Source organism: Podarcis filfolensis (genome assembly GCF_964270895.1).
Source record: "Podarcis filfolensis genome assembly, chromosome: 4".
Lineage (NCBI taxonomy): Eukaryota > Metazoa > Chordata > Lepidosauria > Squamata > Lacertidae > Podarcis > Podarcis filfolensis.
In genome coordinates, this window is record NC_139607.1 from 11163317 (window position 1) to 11177910 (window position 14594).

Consider the following 14594-nt stretch of genomic DNA (forward strand, 5'->3'; position numbering starts at 1 on the left):
GCACTGCGCTCAGGGCAAGGATAAATGCCCAGCCTACAGGGCCTTTCACCCTCTCTCTTTCTCACTCACTCGCTCCACTGGTTCTCCCACCCACCCTTCCTCAGATTTTTTGCCGATGGTACGACCTTGCTTTGGACAATGTCAGATGCTGGATTTAGGGGCCGGGCAAGATTTTTTCGCATCTGGCAAACTGGCTCCGCCATGTGGGTTTTCACCTACCTCATAGCAATTGTCACAACTCTACGGCGTACAGGCATTGAGTAAGCCTAGTCTTGGTTGGAGGGGAGGTTGTAACCTCTGTCTGCCCTTCCATGGGTAAGGTTATCCTGTTAAAAGGATCCGGGAGGAGTGGATCCTGTCCGATGCTCAGACGGAGCCTAGGGCCATACCACTCCTCCAATGGGGACCACTAGGGGGATGCCCCAATTTGATGTAGGTCATAGGGCGTCCCCACCTGTCCCGCTGGCTTCACTCCTGGATGGGCAGGAGTGACATACGCAGTTGCTTATCTCAATGCCTATGGCCAAACCTTCACATCTGTAACCAATAAAGTTGTGACCTTATTTGATCCCAAAACCAATATGCCGCGTGTTGTCTAGTTATTTGCACCTTAGGAAAAGGAGTGGTCATGGCTCCTCATTATATTTGTGCTAGGATACCAGCTTTAAACCACAGCTTCATATTTTTGTTGTTTGGAAGCCATTAACCATTGTTTCTCAGTTTGGATGCAATGAGTAGCTCTGGATAATTGCAGGTTCCTAGCGGGTGGTGCTGTGGGTTAAACCACAGAGCCTAGGACTTGCCGATCAGAAGGTTGGCGGTTTGAATCCCCACGACGGGGTGAGCTCCCGTTGCTTGGTCCCTGCACCTGCCAACCTAGCAGTTCGAAAGCACACCAGTGCAAGTAGATAAATAGGTACTGCTCCGGCGGGAAGGTAAACAGCGTTTCCGTGCGCTGCTCTGGTTCGCCAGAAGCAGCTTAGTCATGCTGGCCACATGACCCGGAAGCTGTACTCCCTCGGCCAATAAAGCGAGATGAACGATGCAACCCCAGAGTCGGCCACAACTGGACCTAATGGCCAGGGGTCCCTTTACCTTTAGGTTGTTCATTTGTGTGAAAGGCGTGGCAAAGTGGCTGCATACAGGTGTCTAAACCCCATGCCTATCTCAGATTATTACACTGAGATTTGATAATCTGGTTGGTATTGTTCTATGAAAGCTGAAAATGCAGTATTAGCAATGCCAGTTGCACAGAAATATGATCTTTTCCTCACTTAGCTCTCTGTTCCACCTGCTCTGCATTAATTATTTTGTCCTTCTCTTCCAATATCTCCCATTCATTCTCTTATAAAAACCCCTCAGTCCTTCCTACCAATGGTTCTTCAGAAATCCAAGCGTTGGAACATGATGGGGAAGTTAAAACCATATTAGAAACCAGCACCACTTTGAGTCAATCACTGGAGCAATCCACACACAAAACCATTGTGCGGACACTACAGGTGTGTTTTTGTAAAAATATGAATGTCATTCACTACTAAATGGAATGCTTCAGCTTCCGTTTTAGTGTCCTTCACAGTTTTGCATTTCCTAAATAATGAGCCTTTTCCTTTTCGGTGTCTCCATTTTTAATCTCAGAAAGTCTCATTGTGGATCTCAAGACTTCTAGTTTTTCTAAGTAAGACAAAGCATTTGCATCAGATTATCTTCCAGCAGCTGTTCTCTCTCAGTAGGCATTACATTTATCTTTCTGCTGTTTCTGGGCAAGCCGGCAGGAGACGGTGACCAATTTATATCACTTAAGACACTCAGTGGCTGCACGCAATTCCCTTTCGAAGAAGAACAAAAGGGGGAAAAGTAGTTCTGATGCCCCAGCGATTTAAAACATCCATCCACCAACAAAGCGCAAATCTGATTACTCTTTTTCATTCTCACTAAGCCAGCCTACTGCGATTTGCCACTAGAGTTCTCTGCCTGCCACTGTCATTTCTTAACACTTTGGCCGTTCACTTAGAAAACCAGCAGGAAACTGCTATTCAGGCCCATCGTAAACACTCTACGGCTACGTCAGAGTTGGAAAGTGAAGCTCCTGAGATTTCCTCCCCCATCTTGCAGCTTTATTGCTCTGGTAATGTTAAACGCTGGACAACCTCATCCATCCCTTTAAAGCATGTATTATAAAATCTCACAATGAATGAAAGAATGCCTGCTGAAAGTTTGCCTTTTTCGTTCATTGCCACAGGCAACTACAACACACCATGGCTAATGGAGTGAAGATACTTGAATGCAGGTTACATACTGGCAAAGGGAAAGCCAGTGTCATGTAACAGATAAAAGTGATGGACTGGGTTCAAATCTTCGTTCTGTAATGAAATTCATCAAGTTACTTGGGACAGTTGCTATCTCTTACCCTGAATCCACCTCAGAGAAACATTGTCAGGATAAAAAGGGGGAAAGCATGAAGTGCCGACAAACCCACTTAAGCAAAATAAAGTGACTGATTTAGGGTTCGTATCATCATATTCTTCATCATCATCATCATCATCATCATCATAAACTTTATTGGACTAGCCAAAGGCCATGGCATCAGTCACAAAGGGAACAAAAAGAAAAGCAATAGTAACCAACCATAAAAACATCAGGCACTGCAAATACAATAAACCACAGTCACGTTTCCTAGAACTTATTTGTTGCATATGATAGAATATCAGGGGGTTCTCAGGTAGAATGTGCCAGCTTAAATGTCCGAATCACCTTTGCAACTGACCGCTCCCCTGCTAGAACCTCCAAACAAACTCAAGGGTTTATATCGTACCAGTCGGGCAGAGAATGGCTCTCTTAGTAGTTGTGTGTAAGGAAAGATACAACCCAGGGTTAGAATAGGAAACCTTATAGCCCCTGCCATGATCTTGATGATAAAATTCTCAAGTCTCCATTGGTGAAGCTTACTTGATGAAGACATAATGCTCCTGTCTACAATGTGTAGATTTAGCACTTCGCCAATGTTCTCAAGTATTGTTAAACAGATAGGACGGCAAGGGCACCCAAACATACTTTAAAACAAGGCTTCCTAGAGTTTTATTTTCTCCCTTCCCCCTCAGTGCTGCGTTGGACATAAATACCAATCAGCAACTAGAAAAATGGTGGAGTTGACTGCCTTACCTGCCTCTCATCCCCTGCCTCAAATGGGCTACCTTTTTCTTTTTTTAAACAATTTTTATATATATTGACACTGTGTGTGCTTTTTTTAAGCAGGAAAAACTAGTTGCAAAGCCACACTGGAGGCAGAAAGGAGGAGGCAGGCTTGGCAACAAGGCTTGCTACCTTGCATACTTTATCAGACAAAGGTAACTTCATGAACAGCAGCAGCAGCAGCGCAAACCCCAGAGCATCCACACCGTTCAGAGTTGGCTTCTGCTGCAAAGTTTAGCGAGGAATAGTTATGCCTGCAAATAATGCACTGAGCACACTACCACAGCGACTTGACTGTTCAGAATTAAGAATGTGAATAAATGCACACCAGTCATTCTTAATCCGTTTTCCAACGGGACTGATTTTGCATGGTGGCAAAGGGAACAGCTAGACTGCCCCATGCTGCCGATTTCTGTATAAAAACCACCCGCTGTCCTTGAATTTTTACCTTCCTCATATTGCTCTTCCAGCAAATATGCTTCAGCCCTGTCTTTGAGAGCATTTATGTTATCTGGTTCCAGCTGCAAAACTTCTGTGCAGAGCTTGATGGCATCGGCCGACTGCTGGTTCTGAAAAGGGAAGAGGGACCAACCGGGTCAGCGGTCACATTCATTTCCGACAACAGCAACAAAAAAGATGAAACTAAACATTTACCTTCGAGAAGCAGTGGCAGATTCTCTCTTTGGCTCGAGTGGTGTAAACGGGGACTTCGGACTCGGTTTTCATCACAGTCTCATATTTATCAATGGCATCTTGGTACCTATTTACAGCAGATGGCAAACGGTGGTTAGTTTAAACTGGGGGCTTTCAGCCATGGTGGAGTAAAGGGCAGGAAGAAGTGCCCAGGCTCATTTGCGTAGCACTAAACTGGCACAGCACTGCAAGCGAACCAGGCCTTGCCTCCCCCAAGGTTTGGCATTCATTTACCTTTGCTACGAGTGGGTTACAGAGCACCGTGGCATTTGGAGCACACTCTGTGCACAGCACATTTCCTGTCTTCCAAAGCTTTGGTTTGATCTTGTTTCCCCCAAGAGCTAACAATCTGACGAAGATTTATTTATGGGCAGCTGCAGCATTTTAATTGCAAATATGCTGTGATCTCCACATTTAAACGCTGAGACATTAAAATGCCGTTTTAAATAAGAGATGGCATTTAGCGCTAAAACTAACAGCCCTGACACTTTAATTTACTGGGGAGATGAATAACTACGTAAAGCTTTCCACAGAGGCCATGTGGTAAACCTCTCTAATTACTCACAAAGCCAATCGATTCCCCATTTTTTTGTATTTATCAGCAACTGGAGTGATAATGAAGCTTTTGCTTTTCCCCCCTTTGTCATTTCTGCAGCACTGCGAGTTGCAGGTTTACCCACTTCTTGGCACCAGAAGCTGTGTGTGTGTGTTTATGTGGCCACAGAAAATCCACCACACATTCTTCAATCGATATCTGTGAAATGTTTAGTGCTGGCCCTCTTATGAGCCCCCTGAAAGGCTGCATCATGACCATCAAACATGCAGAGAGCAATACTTCAGCCATTGTTCAGGGCTGCGGTGGGGATCCCAGCAATGGGCCTAATCACAACTGGATCAGTATGATGGGGGAGCCAACAGCTAGAACAGAAACAAAGACCCCTCTGAAATTCAGACAAAGATAACATGGCAGGAAAGGTAGAAACTGGAGCAACAAACCAATGGAGGATGGGCCTGGTGAATGTTTTGGCGACACCAGACGCTGTAGTCTTACTGAACATACCATGAAGCAGAGCAAGGCAGGCACCTCAGGCAGCAAATTTGGGGTGCCATTAAAGGGTAGCGCTTAATTATTTAATCTATCCTCACTGCGTTTTTTTCTGCCAGGGAAGGGAAAAGGGGCTTGAGAAATTTTCCACCTCAGGTGCCAATCTGGGATAGTCTAGGTGAGGTTAGTAATCTGGATGGGAGACCGTTGTGAGTCTAATATACATATAATAAAATAGAAAAAAAGAAACCAGAAATTAGAAGGCAGCACAGAAAAAAATCCCCAATAAATACAGCTCATGCCATTCACAGAATCATAGAATCATAGAATCATTGAGTTGGAAGAGACCACAAGGGCCATCGAGTCCAACCCCCTGCCAAGCAGGAAACACCATCAGAGCACTCCTGACATATGGTTGTCAAGCCTCTGCCTAAAGACCTCCAAAGAAGGAGACTCCACCACACTCCTTGGCAGCAAATTCCACTGTCGAACAGCTCTTACTGTCTAACAAAAGTCAATGGCATGGATGCATTTTATTTGGGATTTGGCCTAGTAAGGTTCCCACCCAGCTAGAAAAGCAAAATCTCCTAGTACCGACCAACCATGATAAGAATCACAGGCCTGAGTTTCTGTCTTTACTCTGAAAGAGCTTCCCAGAGTAAGCCCATTGCTTGTGTGTGATCCAAGAAGTGGCGTCCGGCCTCACAGAGCACCTTACAATTAGTACCTTACCTGCCTTCTTGGATGAGTTCTTCTGCAGACAAAATCTGCTTATTGAGTTTCTTTACTTTCTTGTAGTGAGAAAAGCACTCCTTATGGTCCTGGTCAAGTTTCAGGCATTCACGCACTTCACTTTTTATCGGGGGGGGGGGGAGAGAAAGGAGGCGACGAGTCAGTTTTATTCTGCGGACAGCATGCTAGATTTTAAAGACCTGGATTCAAATCTTGCTCCTAAACTCATTTTGTGTGTGTCCCTTCACAGGTCACACTTACTCAGATTCAATTCCTCTCCTGAAAAATTGGGATATTAAGGGTTTTCTCAAAGGCCTGTGGTATATATGTAAAAAGAGGAGTGGGACACAATCTGTTTCCTCCCACTGGGGATACTATAGGGTTCTTTTCAAGCTAAAAGCTACTCTGGAGCTTACTAATCTAGTCAGTCAGGCAACCCTGGAATTTACATTCTGGGAAGAACTCATTTTAATCATTTTCTCTCCCTGCTTTATTTGCACTGGATTGCCATCACACAGTTTTCTGAGGTTCTAAAAGTGGGCAGGGATACGAGGGACCGTTTCTGAGGTTCCAAAAAGCCCTTGTGGGTAAAGTGTTTAATTTAGCTTTCTGGCGTGGGATGTGATGCCTCTGAAAGATCTCCAAAGAGAGAGTGATATTTTGGTTTTAGAAGGCAACTTGCCTAAAAGCAGAGGCTCAGGCACCAGCTGAGGATTAGGAATTGCAGATGGGCATCATAAGGAAAAGGTGGGGTTCTGAACCCTGTGCTTTCCTCCAAGTTAAATTTGGTAGACTGAAGAAGCATTTTTGGAAGAAAATTGGCAGAGGAGCGGACAAAGGTGCTTCACTCTTCCTCCTCCAACCTTCTCCCTCAAGATGTGAAGGCCAAAGGGGAAAAGCTGTGAGAAAACTCTTCCTGCCACACCCCACCCATTTTTTTCCAGGCCCCACTAAAGCATTTTGAACCCTTCTTTCTCTACCACCCCAATCCCAAAACCCAAAACAAGATCCGAGGGAGGGTGTTGCTGGGGGATTTTCAATGAGGAAGCCATAGGAATAAATGTTTCCCTGAGCTATTTCTCCCCAACATATGTCTCCCAAGCTCCTACGATACCTTGGCAAGCAGAGATCTTGTTTCTGCCAAGGCAAAGCATATTTCAGATAGAGCTGGGTTAACCAGATTTCCACCTTTACAAGCAGCGAATTTCAAAATAGCTTTTGCTGATTTAAAGGCTTGCCATTTAATATTGGATAGCTGTGTATTCCAAGATGCCATTTCTGAATAAATCAATGCCAGATATTTAAATGTATTAATTTGGTTTATGATGTGTTCACCCAGGTGCCAAACATGCTTTTTAGGGTGCTCCCCAAATACAATGACCTGTGTCTTATCGTAGTTTATAGATAAAGCATTCCTGGTGCAATATGAACTTAATTTTGCAAGCAGCTATCTCAGGCCCACCTGGGTTCTAGATACAAGTACTAGGTCATCAGCATACATTAAGACTGAGAGTTTTTGGCCGAGAATTGTGACGGGGCAAACTGTAGGCCCTCCAGTTCTTTAACCATGTCATTAATATAAAAATTAAACAGGAAAGGTGCCAAAATGCATCCCTGTTTGACTCCAGTAATGGCCTTAATTCTAGTGGTGAGATGGCCAGCCAGATCCACCTTTACTTGTATTGATGTGTCAGTATATAGTGTTTTGATAAGAAATAACAGACGGGGGGGGGGTCTATATTTGTCTTTTCCAATTTTTGCCACAATGCAAGTCTTGGGACCGTATCGAAAGGTGACTTTAGATCGGTAAAAGCGACATATAATTTTTGCTTCAAATTATGGATGTATTTACATAGCAGAAAGTTCATCACAAAGCACTGGTCCAATGTGGATTTTCCTCTTTGGAAACCTGCCTGGACTTCAGATACCACCTTATTTGTATCTGCCCATTCTTCCAGTCTCCCAAGAAGGAGCCTGGCATATAGTTTAGAGGCTACATCTAACAAACTCATGGGTCTATAATTGGCAGGGTTTTTCTTATCACCCTTTTTTTATATATTGGGGCAATTATACTCAGCTTCCACCCTTCTGGTATGAGACCTGAGCTGTTAATGTATGAAAACAGTTTTGCAAAAATGGGTGACCAGAAATCAGGTCTTGTCTTATAAATCTCCATTGGGATCATGTCTTCTCCTGGAGCTTTACTGGCTAGTTGGCTTACGATTAGCCTCTTAATCTGATTGGCAGTTCTGATAACTGAATATAGTAAACTTGTGAGGGTAAGTCAGGATGGGGGGGCATATATTCAAAGCATATTTCCAACCTGTGCCGAGTTGGGGGGGCGGAAAACACCCAACTACTTCTGAGGAGACTTTTTTTTATTTTTGCCCTTACAGGTAATAATAGTAACCTTACCTCAAAGACATTTCGTGGTCTCCCAGCTGATAGTATATAGTGCTGATCTTATAAAATGCTTCAGTGTTATCGCTCTTCAATTTGGCAGCAGCTTTTAAATCACTCAGGGCCTTCCCGGGCTCTCCTTCCTTGATGTAACATTCAGCTCGAAGCTCCCGCATCTCTGCAGCCCAAACACAAACCTTGAGAAACCAAAAATGAAAGCGAGACTTTGGACCAAAACGTTTGTTGTTGCATTTTTTTTTACAAAAAGGACAATAAATGTACTTTGATGCCGCCTCTATGGTGAGGCAAAGATCCATTTCTATACACATTATGAGATTATTGGGTTGCCTTTGTTTATCTTTTTATTATGCATTTTGAGTTTTTTATATTGTGATTTTATGTTGTGAGCTGCCCTGAGATCTACAGGTATAGGTAAAGGTAAAGGGACCCCTGGCCATTAGGTCCAGTCGTGGCCGACTCTGGGGTTGCGGCGCTCATCTTGCTTTATTGGCCGAGGGAGCCGGCGTACAGCTTCCGGGTCATGTGGCCAGCATGACTAAGCCGCTTCTGGCGAACCAGAGCAACGCACGGAAATGTCGTTTACCTTCCCACCGGAGTGGTACCTATTTATCTACTTGCACTGGTGTGCTTTCGAACTACTAGGTTGGCAGGAGCAGGGACTGAGCAATGGAAGCTCACCCCGTCGCGGGGATTCGAACCGGCGACTTTCTGATCGGCAAGTCCTAGGCTCTGTGGTTTAACCCACAGCGCCACCCGCGTCCCCTATAGGGTTCAGTTAATTAATAATGAACAACAACAGTAGACAGCACACAGAGCAAGACCTATTAAAAACAATGTTTTTAGGTAAATGGTACCCTGACCATTAAGTCCAGTCACGAATGACTCTGGGGTTGTGGCGCTCATCTCGCTATACTGGCTGAGGGAGCCAGCGTACAGCTTCCGGGTCATGTGGCCAGCATGACTAAGCTGCTTCTGGCGAACCAGAGCAGCCCTACGTACAACGCATTGCAGTGGTCTAACCTTGAGGTTACCACAAGGCTTATTTCCTGTTATAGAAGCGGATGTGGACATTTCAGGAGAGAGCCCACTTTCAGAAGAAAACACTGCTGGATCAGGCCATTGGCCCATCTAGTCTAGCATCCTGTTCTCAGTGGTCAACCAAGATACCTACAGGAAGCCTTAAAACAGGATCTGAGTGCAACAACACCTTCCCCATTAATTATTCCCAGCAGCTGGCATATATATATATATATATATATATATTAGTTTTGGTTGAACTGATGGACATCCTATGCCTTTTTAAAATGTGGCTCTTTTTGGGGGGGCATGTTATTGGGTTGTTGTTCTTATTTTGATTATATATATTGTGGTTTTTATGTTAATCTTTTCTGTGAACCACCCTGAGACCTATGGGTATAGGACAGTATATAAATTCTAATAAATAATAATAATAATAAATAATCAACCTAATTTATTTGTTGAGGCAGTAATCAGTGGTGAAATTTCAGCCATTCAGGCAATTAGCCAGATGCTCACTATGACCTCAAGCTGAACTGATCTGAGGACTTTTGAGTTATATCAAGGTAGAGTTTGTTAAGAGGAGCTGCTCATCTGCCGCCTGCAGAGCCCACAATTATTTCTTGGCAGCCGTTTCCCCTCTGAGACTTACGTCCAGAATTTCATCCAAGAGACCGATCACGGTGTAATAATCCCCCGTGAGATATGCTGACTGCGCTTCCGAATGTAGGCGCTGCATCTCGTCAGACTTCATCAGCTGGGTGCGGGCTTCTGTGTCTTCCTTATCGCTAGGATTAGACTGAAGCTGCAAAAATTGACAAAGAAAGACAAAGAACAGTTACGCCTGAAACGGAGGCAGGGCCGTCTTTCCCATAGGGCTTAGTGGTTCGTTGCGCCAGGGCGCCGGTCTCTCAGGGACGCCCCAGAGAGTGGGGGAGCTGCGCAGCTTTGCCGGCAGCCTCCCCTTCCCCTGCCCACCCGCCCGCTGTGCCCCGTCAACCATATGGCTGGCGGGCGTGCAGCTTGCCTCCCAAACCTCCGCGGGAGGAGAGCGATCCCTGCAGCGGCATGGTGGAGAATTGTGCACACACACACACACACACACACACACACACCCCATGGCTGGCAGTGCGCAGCTTCGCGCCCCCCCATCTGGGTAATTTGGGGGCGCTGAGCGGATATTTGCACCTCGGCGCCACATCTGCTAAAGATGGCGCTGAAAGGAGGAATTCTACAACCCATCATCTGCCGTGCACAAAGCAAAATGATGCCACTAAATTCCTTTGGGGAAATTCTCAGGGCTTGTTAGTCATGACTAACTTAAAACTTACTGTTTTCAATGGGTCTTTAGTAAACATGACTAAGTCTGGATATTACCCCCTAAACAAAAAGATGAAGAACCTGCAGATGAACTCCAAATTCTATCATCGCTAGCCTTTATTTTTGGAGGTCTATAATCTCTAGAGGCCATCAACTGTAGGATTTAGATTTTATTGCGTTTTGTAATATGGGGCCAAGAGTTACTTTGAACGTATAACAACACCCCAATATTTAATGTCCTTGATCCCAAGATTTTACTCACCATCTGACCAAATTGGTTCAGCCAAAACAACTGATGTGCAGAGTTGAACAAAAGCTTTGTTTAGAAAATACACACTGCCTCACACAATTATAGAAAGAATGTGAAATAAAAGGACACAAGCGTGCAGGGGACATACAGAATAAAAGGGCTCCTTTCACCTCCAAAGACATGGAAATTTGCTAGTAATAGAGACAATGCGCCAGCCTGGATCCCAGCAGCTAATCCAACCAAATAACCCAACGTAGCAAAGCACACATCCCTCCCACAGACTATTTCACTATAATGGCTAAATAAGCTGTTGGGAGAATACTGTAGTGTTAGAAATAAATTATGTGCATAAAACAAGGCAAAAGGCATGTTTTATACAGAAGGTCAGACTACTGAATTTGGGGTTGAGGGAGGGAGAGAGAATAACTCCAGGATATTAGAGGAGAAAATGTTATTTATTTTAAAAGAAAATATGTGTAACATATTGAAATTTCAATATGCATTGCCTCATGTTATGAATACAAATATAATTTCTAAACAAGCCAAATGTTCTTTATAGCCACCACCTATCACTGAGGAGGTCTGACCTTTTGATGAAACATCATGACGCGTTCCCTTTGGACAGCAGATTCCAGAGGGGAAACAATTTTCATTTCTCCAACCTCCTTCTCTGTGCATCATTTAACACAAGAAAGGAAAAGGCAGAAAGGAAAGACAGAGAGATTGAGAGAAAGAGAGGGATGGTGGGGAGGAGAAGTGCCATTGTACTCCAGGTGCAAAAAGGCCCAGGGCTGTCCCTGTCACCCAGAGTTAGCTGATGAACGGAAACAAGCAATTTCAAACCAATTAAAAGGGTTTTTTTAAGCCTTTAGCTCCTGTCATTGCTATTTTCTGACATGCAGTTCTTCAGTCATTTAGACGGTGAGCCCTGCACACAAGGCAGGGCCTTACTTTTGTCTCCGAACCGTTCCTGGTGTATCTGACACTTGAACAAATAATAAAACGATGATTAAGTTCCCCCACGTTCGGAACGCGCGCTCTTAAAAGGCGTCTTTAGCCTTTTGATTTATGAAAATATATTTATCATGATTACGGAAACACTTGAGCGCTAACAAGAAAGCAAACAAGGCCATACATCCTCCTTACTTCCCACGCTAGTGAAATCCGCGAGTCCAAGAGGAACAAAAAGAGAAAGGTACACACAAAAGTGGTATCGAGGCTGGGAAACAGGAGGAGACGAGGTCAGTCAAATGGTAACAGGCAAATGTGCCACGTTCCTGGGTTTCATTCCAACAACAGCTGTAATATCTTCATAGGAAACCTGGTGCCCTTCAGATGCTATCGAACTCCAACTCCCATCCGCCCCAGTCCACATGCCAAATGGTTAGGGGTTAGGGGAGTTGTCTTTCAACAAGTTAAGGTGTGTATTAACCTGTAGATATTGCAGGGGGAAACGCTGGCTGGTGCTGATGGAACTGGAATCCAACAACATCTGGAAAGACAGAAGTTTCCCATCCCTCTCTTGAAGAGCAGCGTTTCTCAAACTTGGGTTGGACTACAATTCCCATCATCCCTAGCTAGCAGGTCCAGCGGTCAGGGTTGATGGGAGTCGTAGTCCAAAAACAGCTGGGGACCCAAGTTGAGAAGCACTGCTTTAGAGGATAAATCACATGCCTAGCTTAGGGTCACCAGATGTCCCTGTTTCCTGGGGAAAGTCCCCGGATTTGCGAATAAGTCCCCGGACAAATTCCATCCCCGGAATGTCCCCGGGTTTCATCTAATATCCCTGGGAAATTAGTGCAGGGGCTCTAAGATGCAGCTTCCGGGCTGCCTCCACCTTCCCTGACCCCAGCTACTAAGCTGTGAAGGGAGGCTTCACGCTGCCTTTCGGAGCAGCCTCCCAACTCCTACTTGCGTGCAAGCAGGAGGGGGCAGGGATCTCTCAGTTTGGCAACAGGAAGCCTCCCTTCCCAGCTGAGGGATCCCCACCCCCTCCTGCTTGCAGGCAAGTAGGAATGGGATTCGGGCTGCTCCGATGGGAAGGGAGGCATCGCGCTGCCTGAGAGATCCCTGCCCCCTTCTGCTTGCAGGCAAGTAGGAATGGGATCGGGGCTGCTCCGATGGGAAGGGAGGCATCGCGCTGCCTGAGCCTCGCCGCCGCCGCTCTTGGCCCTCCTTCTCCGCCTTCCATGCATGACCCACCACGCACTGCTTCCCCACCACCACCAAAAAAACCCACAACTCAGGGGCTGCCCAGGCTCATGGAGAGAGGAGATAGAAGCCTCGGAGGAAGGGGAAACGTGGCGGTTGAGGTCAAGGCGGTGGGCACCCCTCTGCCACCGCCATCACTACAGCATCAACATCCTGAACATGTAGTAATTAATTAATTAATTAATTAATTAACGTGTCCCCGGATTCACTGAAAAAAATCTGGTAACCTTAGCTAGCTGGTTGAAAAGCATGGGGAAGTAGGATAACAAGAATCCAGAAAAACCCAGACATACTGATGTATTAACAAGCCATTATATGGGATGCGGGTGGTGCTGTGGGTTAAAGCCTCAGCGCCTAGGACTTGCCGATCGAAAGGTTGGCGGTTTGAATCCCCGCGGCGGGGTGCGCTCCCGTTGCTCGGTCCCAGCGCCTGCCAACCTAGCAGTTCGAAAGCACCCTAGGGTGCAAGTAGATAAATAGGGACCGCTTACTAGCGGGAAGGTAAACAGCGTTCCGTGTGCTGCCCTGGCTCGCCAGATGCAGCTTCGTCACGCTGGCCACGTGACCCGGAAATGTCTCCGGACAGCGCTGGCTCCCGGCCTCTAGAGTGAGATGAGCGCACAACCCTAGAGTCTGGCAAGACTGGCCCGTACGGGCAGGGGTACCTTTACCTTTATATGGGACAAGAGAACTGGGGAACACCAGCTTTTCAGACCATATGCATTGAAGTTACAGTCCTATGCACATTTACCTGGAAGTAAACCCCACCGACGGGATTTACCATATTTTGCGCCCCATAGGACGCACCGGCCCATAAGGCGCACCTAGTTTTTTGGGGGGGAAATAAAGAAAAAAAAATTTATTCCCCCCCCGGCGCGGGGCTGGGTCGGGGGAAGCCCGAGCTTCTCCAGACCCCAGAACAGGCTGCTCTGCACAAGCTGTGGGAGCTCTCCTGCGGCTTGCGCAGAGCTACCCGAAGCCACAGCGCGACTGCCCAGCGCGCCAGGGCTTCGGGATAAGAGGCAGCTCTGCGCAAGCCGGGGGAGCAGAGTTTCCTGAAGCCTGGAGAGCGAGAGGGGTCGGTGCTCACCAACCCCTCTCGCTCTCCAGGCTTCAGCGAAAGCCTGCATTCGCCCCATAGGACGCACACACATTTCCCCTTCATTTTGGGAGGGGAAAAAGTGCGTCCTATAGGGCGAAAAATACGGTACTTCCAATTAGACATAAGATTGTGCTACAAAGGATTTTGCTCCTACATCCCAGCACATCAGTGACATCCAGTTTGCATCATCCACCACTTGTCTGCGTGGTCACTATGCAATATAAATGGTCTAATATTTACATCGCTTATGGGTCTGTAGGCTTTTTAGTGGCCTCCTGTCTCTCTCAGGAAATTTACCCTTTTACAGAAAATGTCATACTAAGAAATCACCACCAGGAAAGAGAATATCCATCAAAAGTTTGTCAACTTAAGCTTTCTAGCCATAAAAATAATGATGCCAGCAGAACTTGTGGCTATAAAAAATATACTGCAGTGACCTCCCTATAGCAAGCTAATGTAGGTAATAAAAAAAAATCATTTAGTACAGCTTAATTAGCAGTTTAACAACAGTATAAAATAGATGAGATGGAAGTGGTCAAACTGCTTTTAAAAATTATTTGCGCGTGCATCTCATTTCTGCTTTATGAATCTATTTGCTTTGTTAAGCCAAAAAC

The 14594-nt window shown here is 45.7% G+C and overlaps 1 protein-coding gene across 5 annotated transcripts in view; it reads right to left on the reverse strand.

Moving 5' to 3' along the window:
- Positions 1-14594, reverse strand: part of DNAJC3 (DnaJ heat shock protein family (Hsp40) member C3) — a 49835-nt gene that overhangs the window by 8306 nt on the left and 26935 nt on the right. For all 5 annotated transcript variants that reach the window (XR_014547232.1, XM_083610773.1, XM_083610772.1 and 2 more), the window contains 5 exons: positions 9750-9902; positions 8075-8256; positions 5660-5779; positions 3844-3949; positions 3638-3758 (listed from right to left, as the gene is read on the reverse strand). Coding sequence is in view for 4 of the 5 variants with exons in the window: in XM_083610773.1 (XP_083466899.1) it covers positions 3638-3758; positions 3844-3949; positions 5660-5779; positions 8075-8256; positions 9750-9902 (682 nt within the window). In the remaining variant the exon portion in view is untranslated. The remainder of the gene's footprint in view (positions 1-3637; positions 3759-3843; positions 3950-5659; positions 5780-8074; positions 8257-9749; positions 9903-14594) is intronic.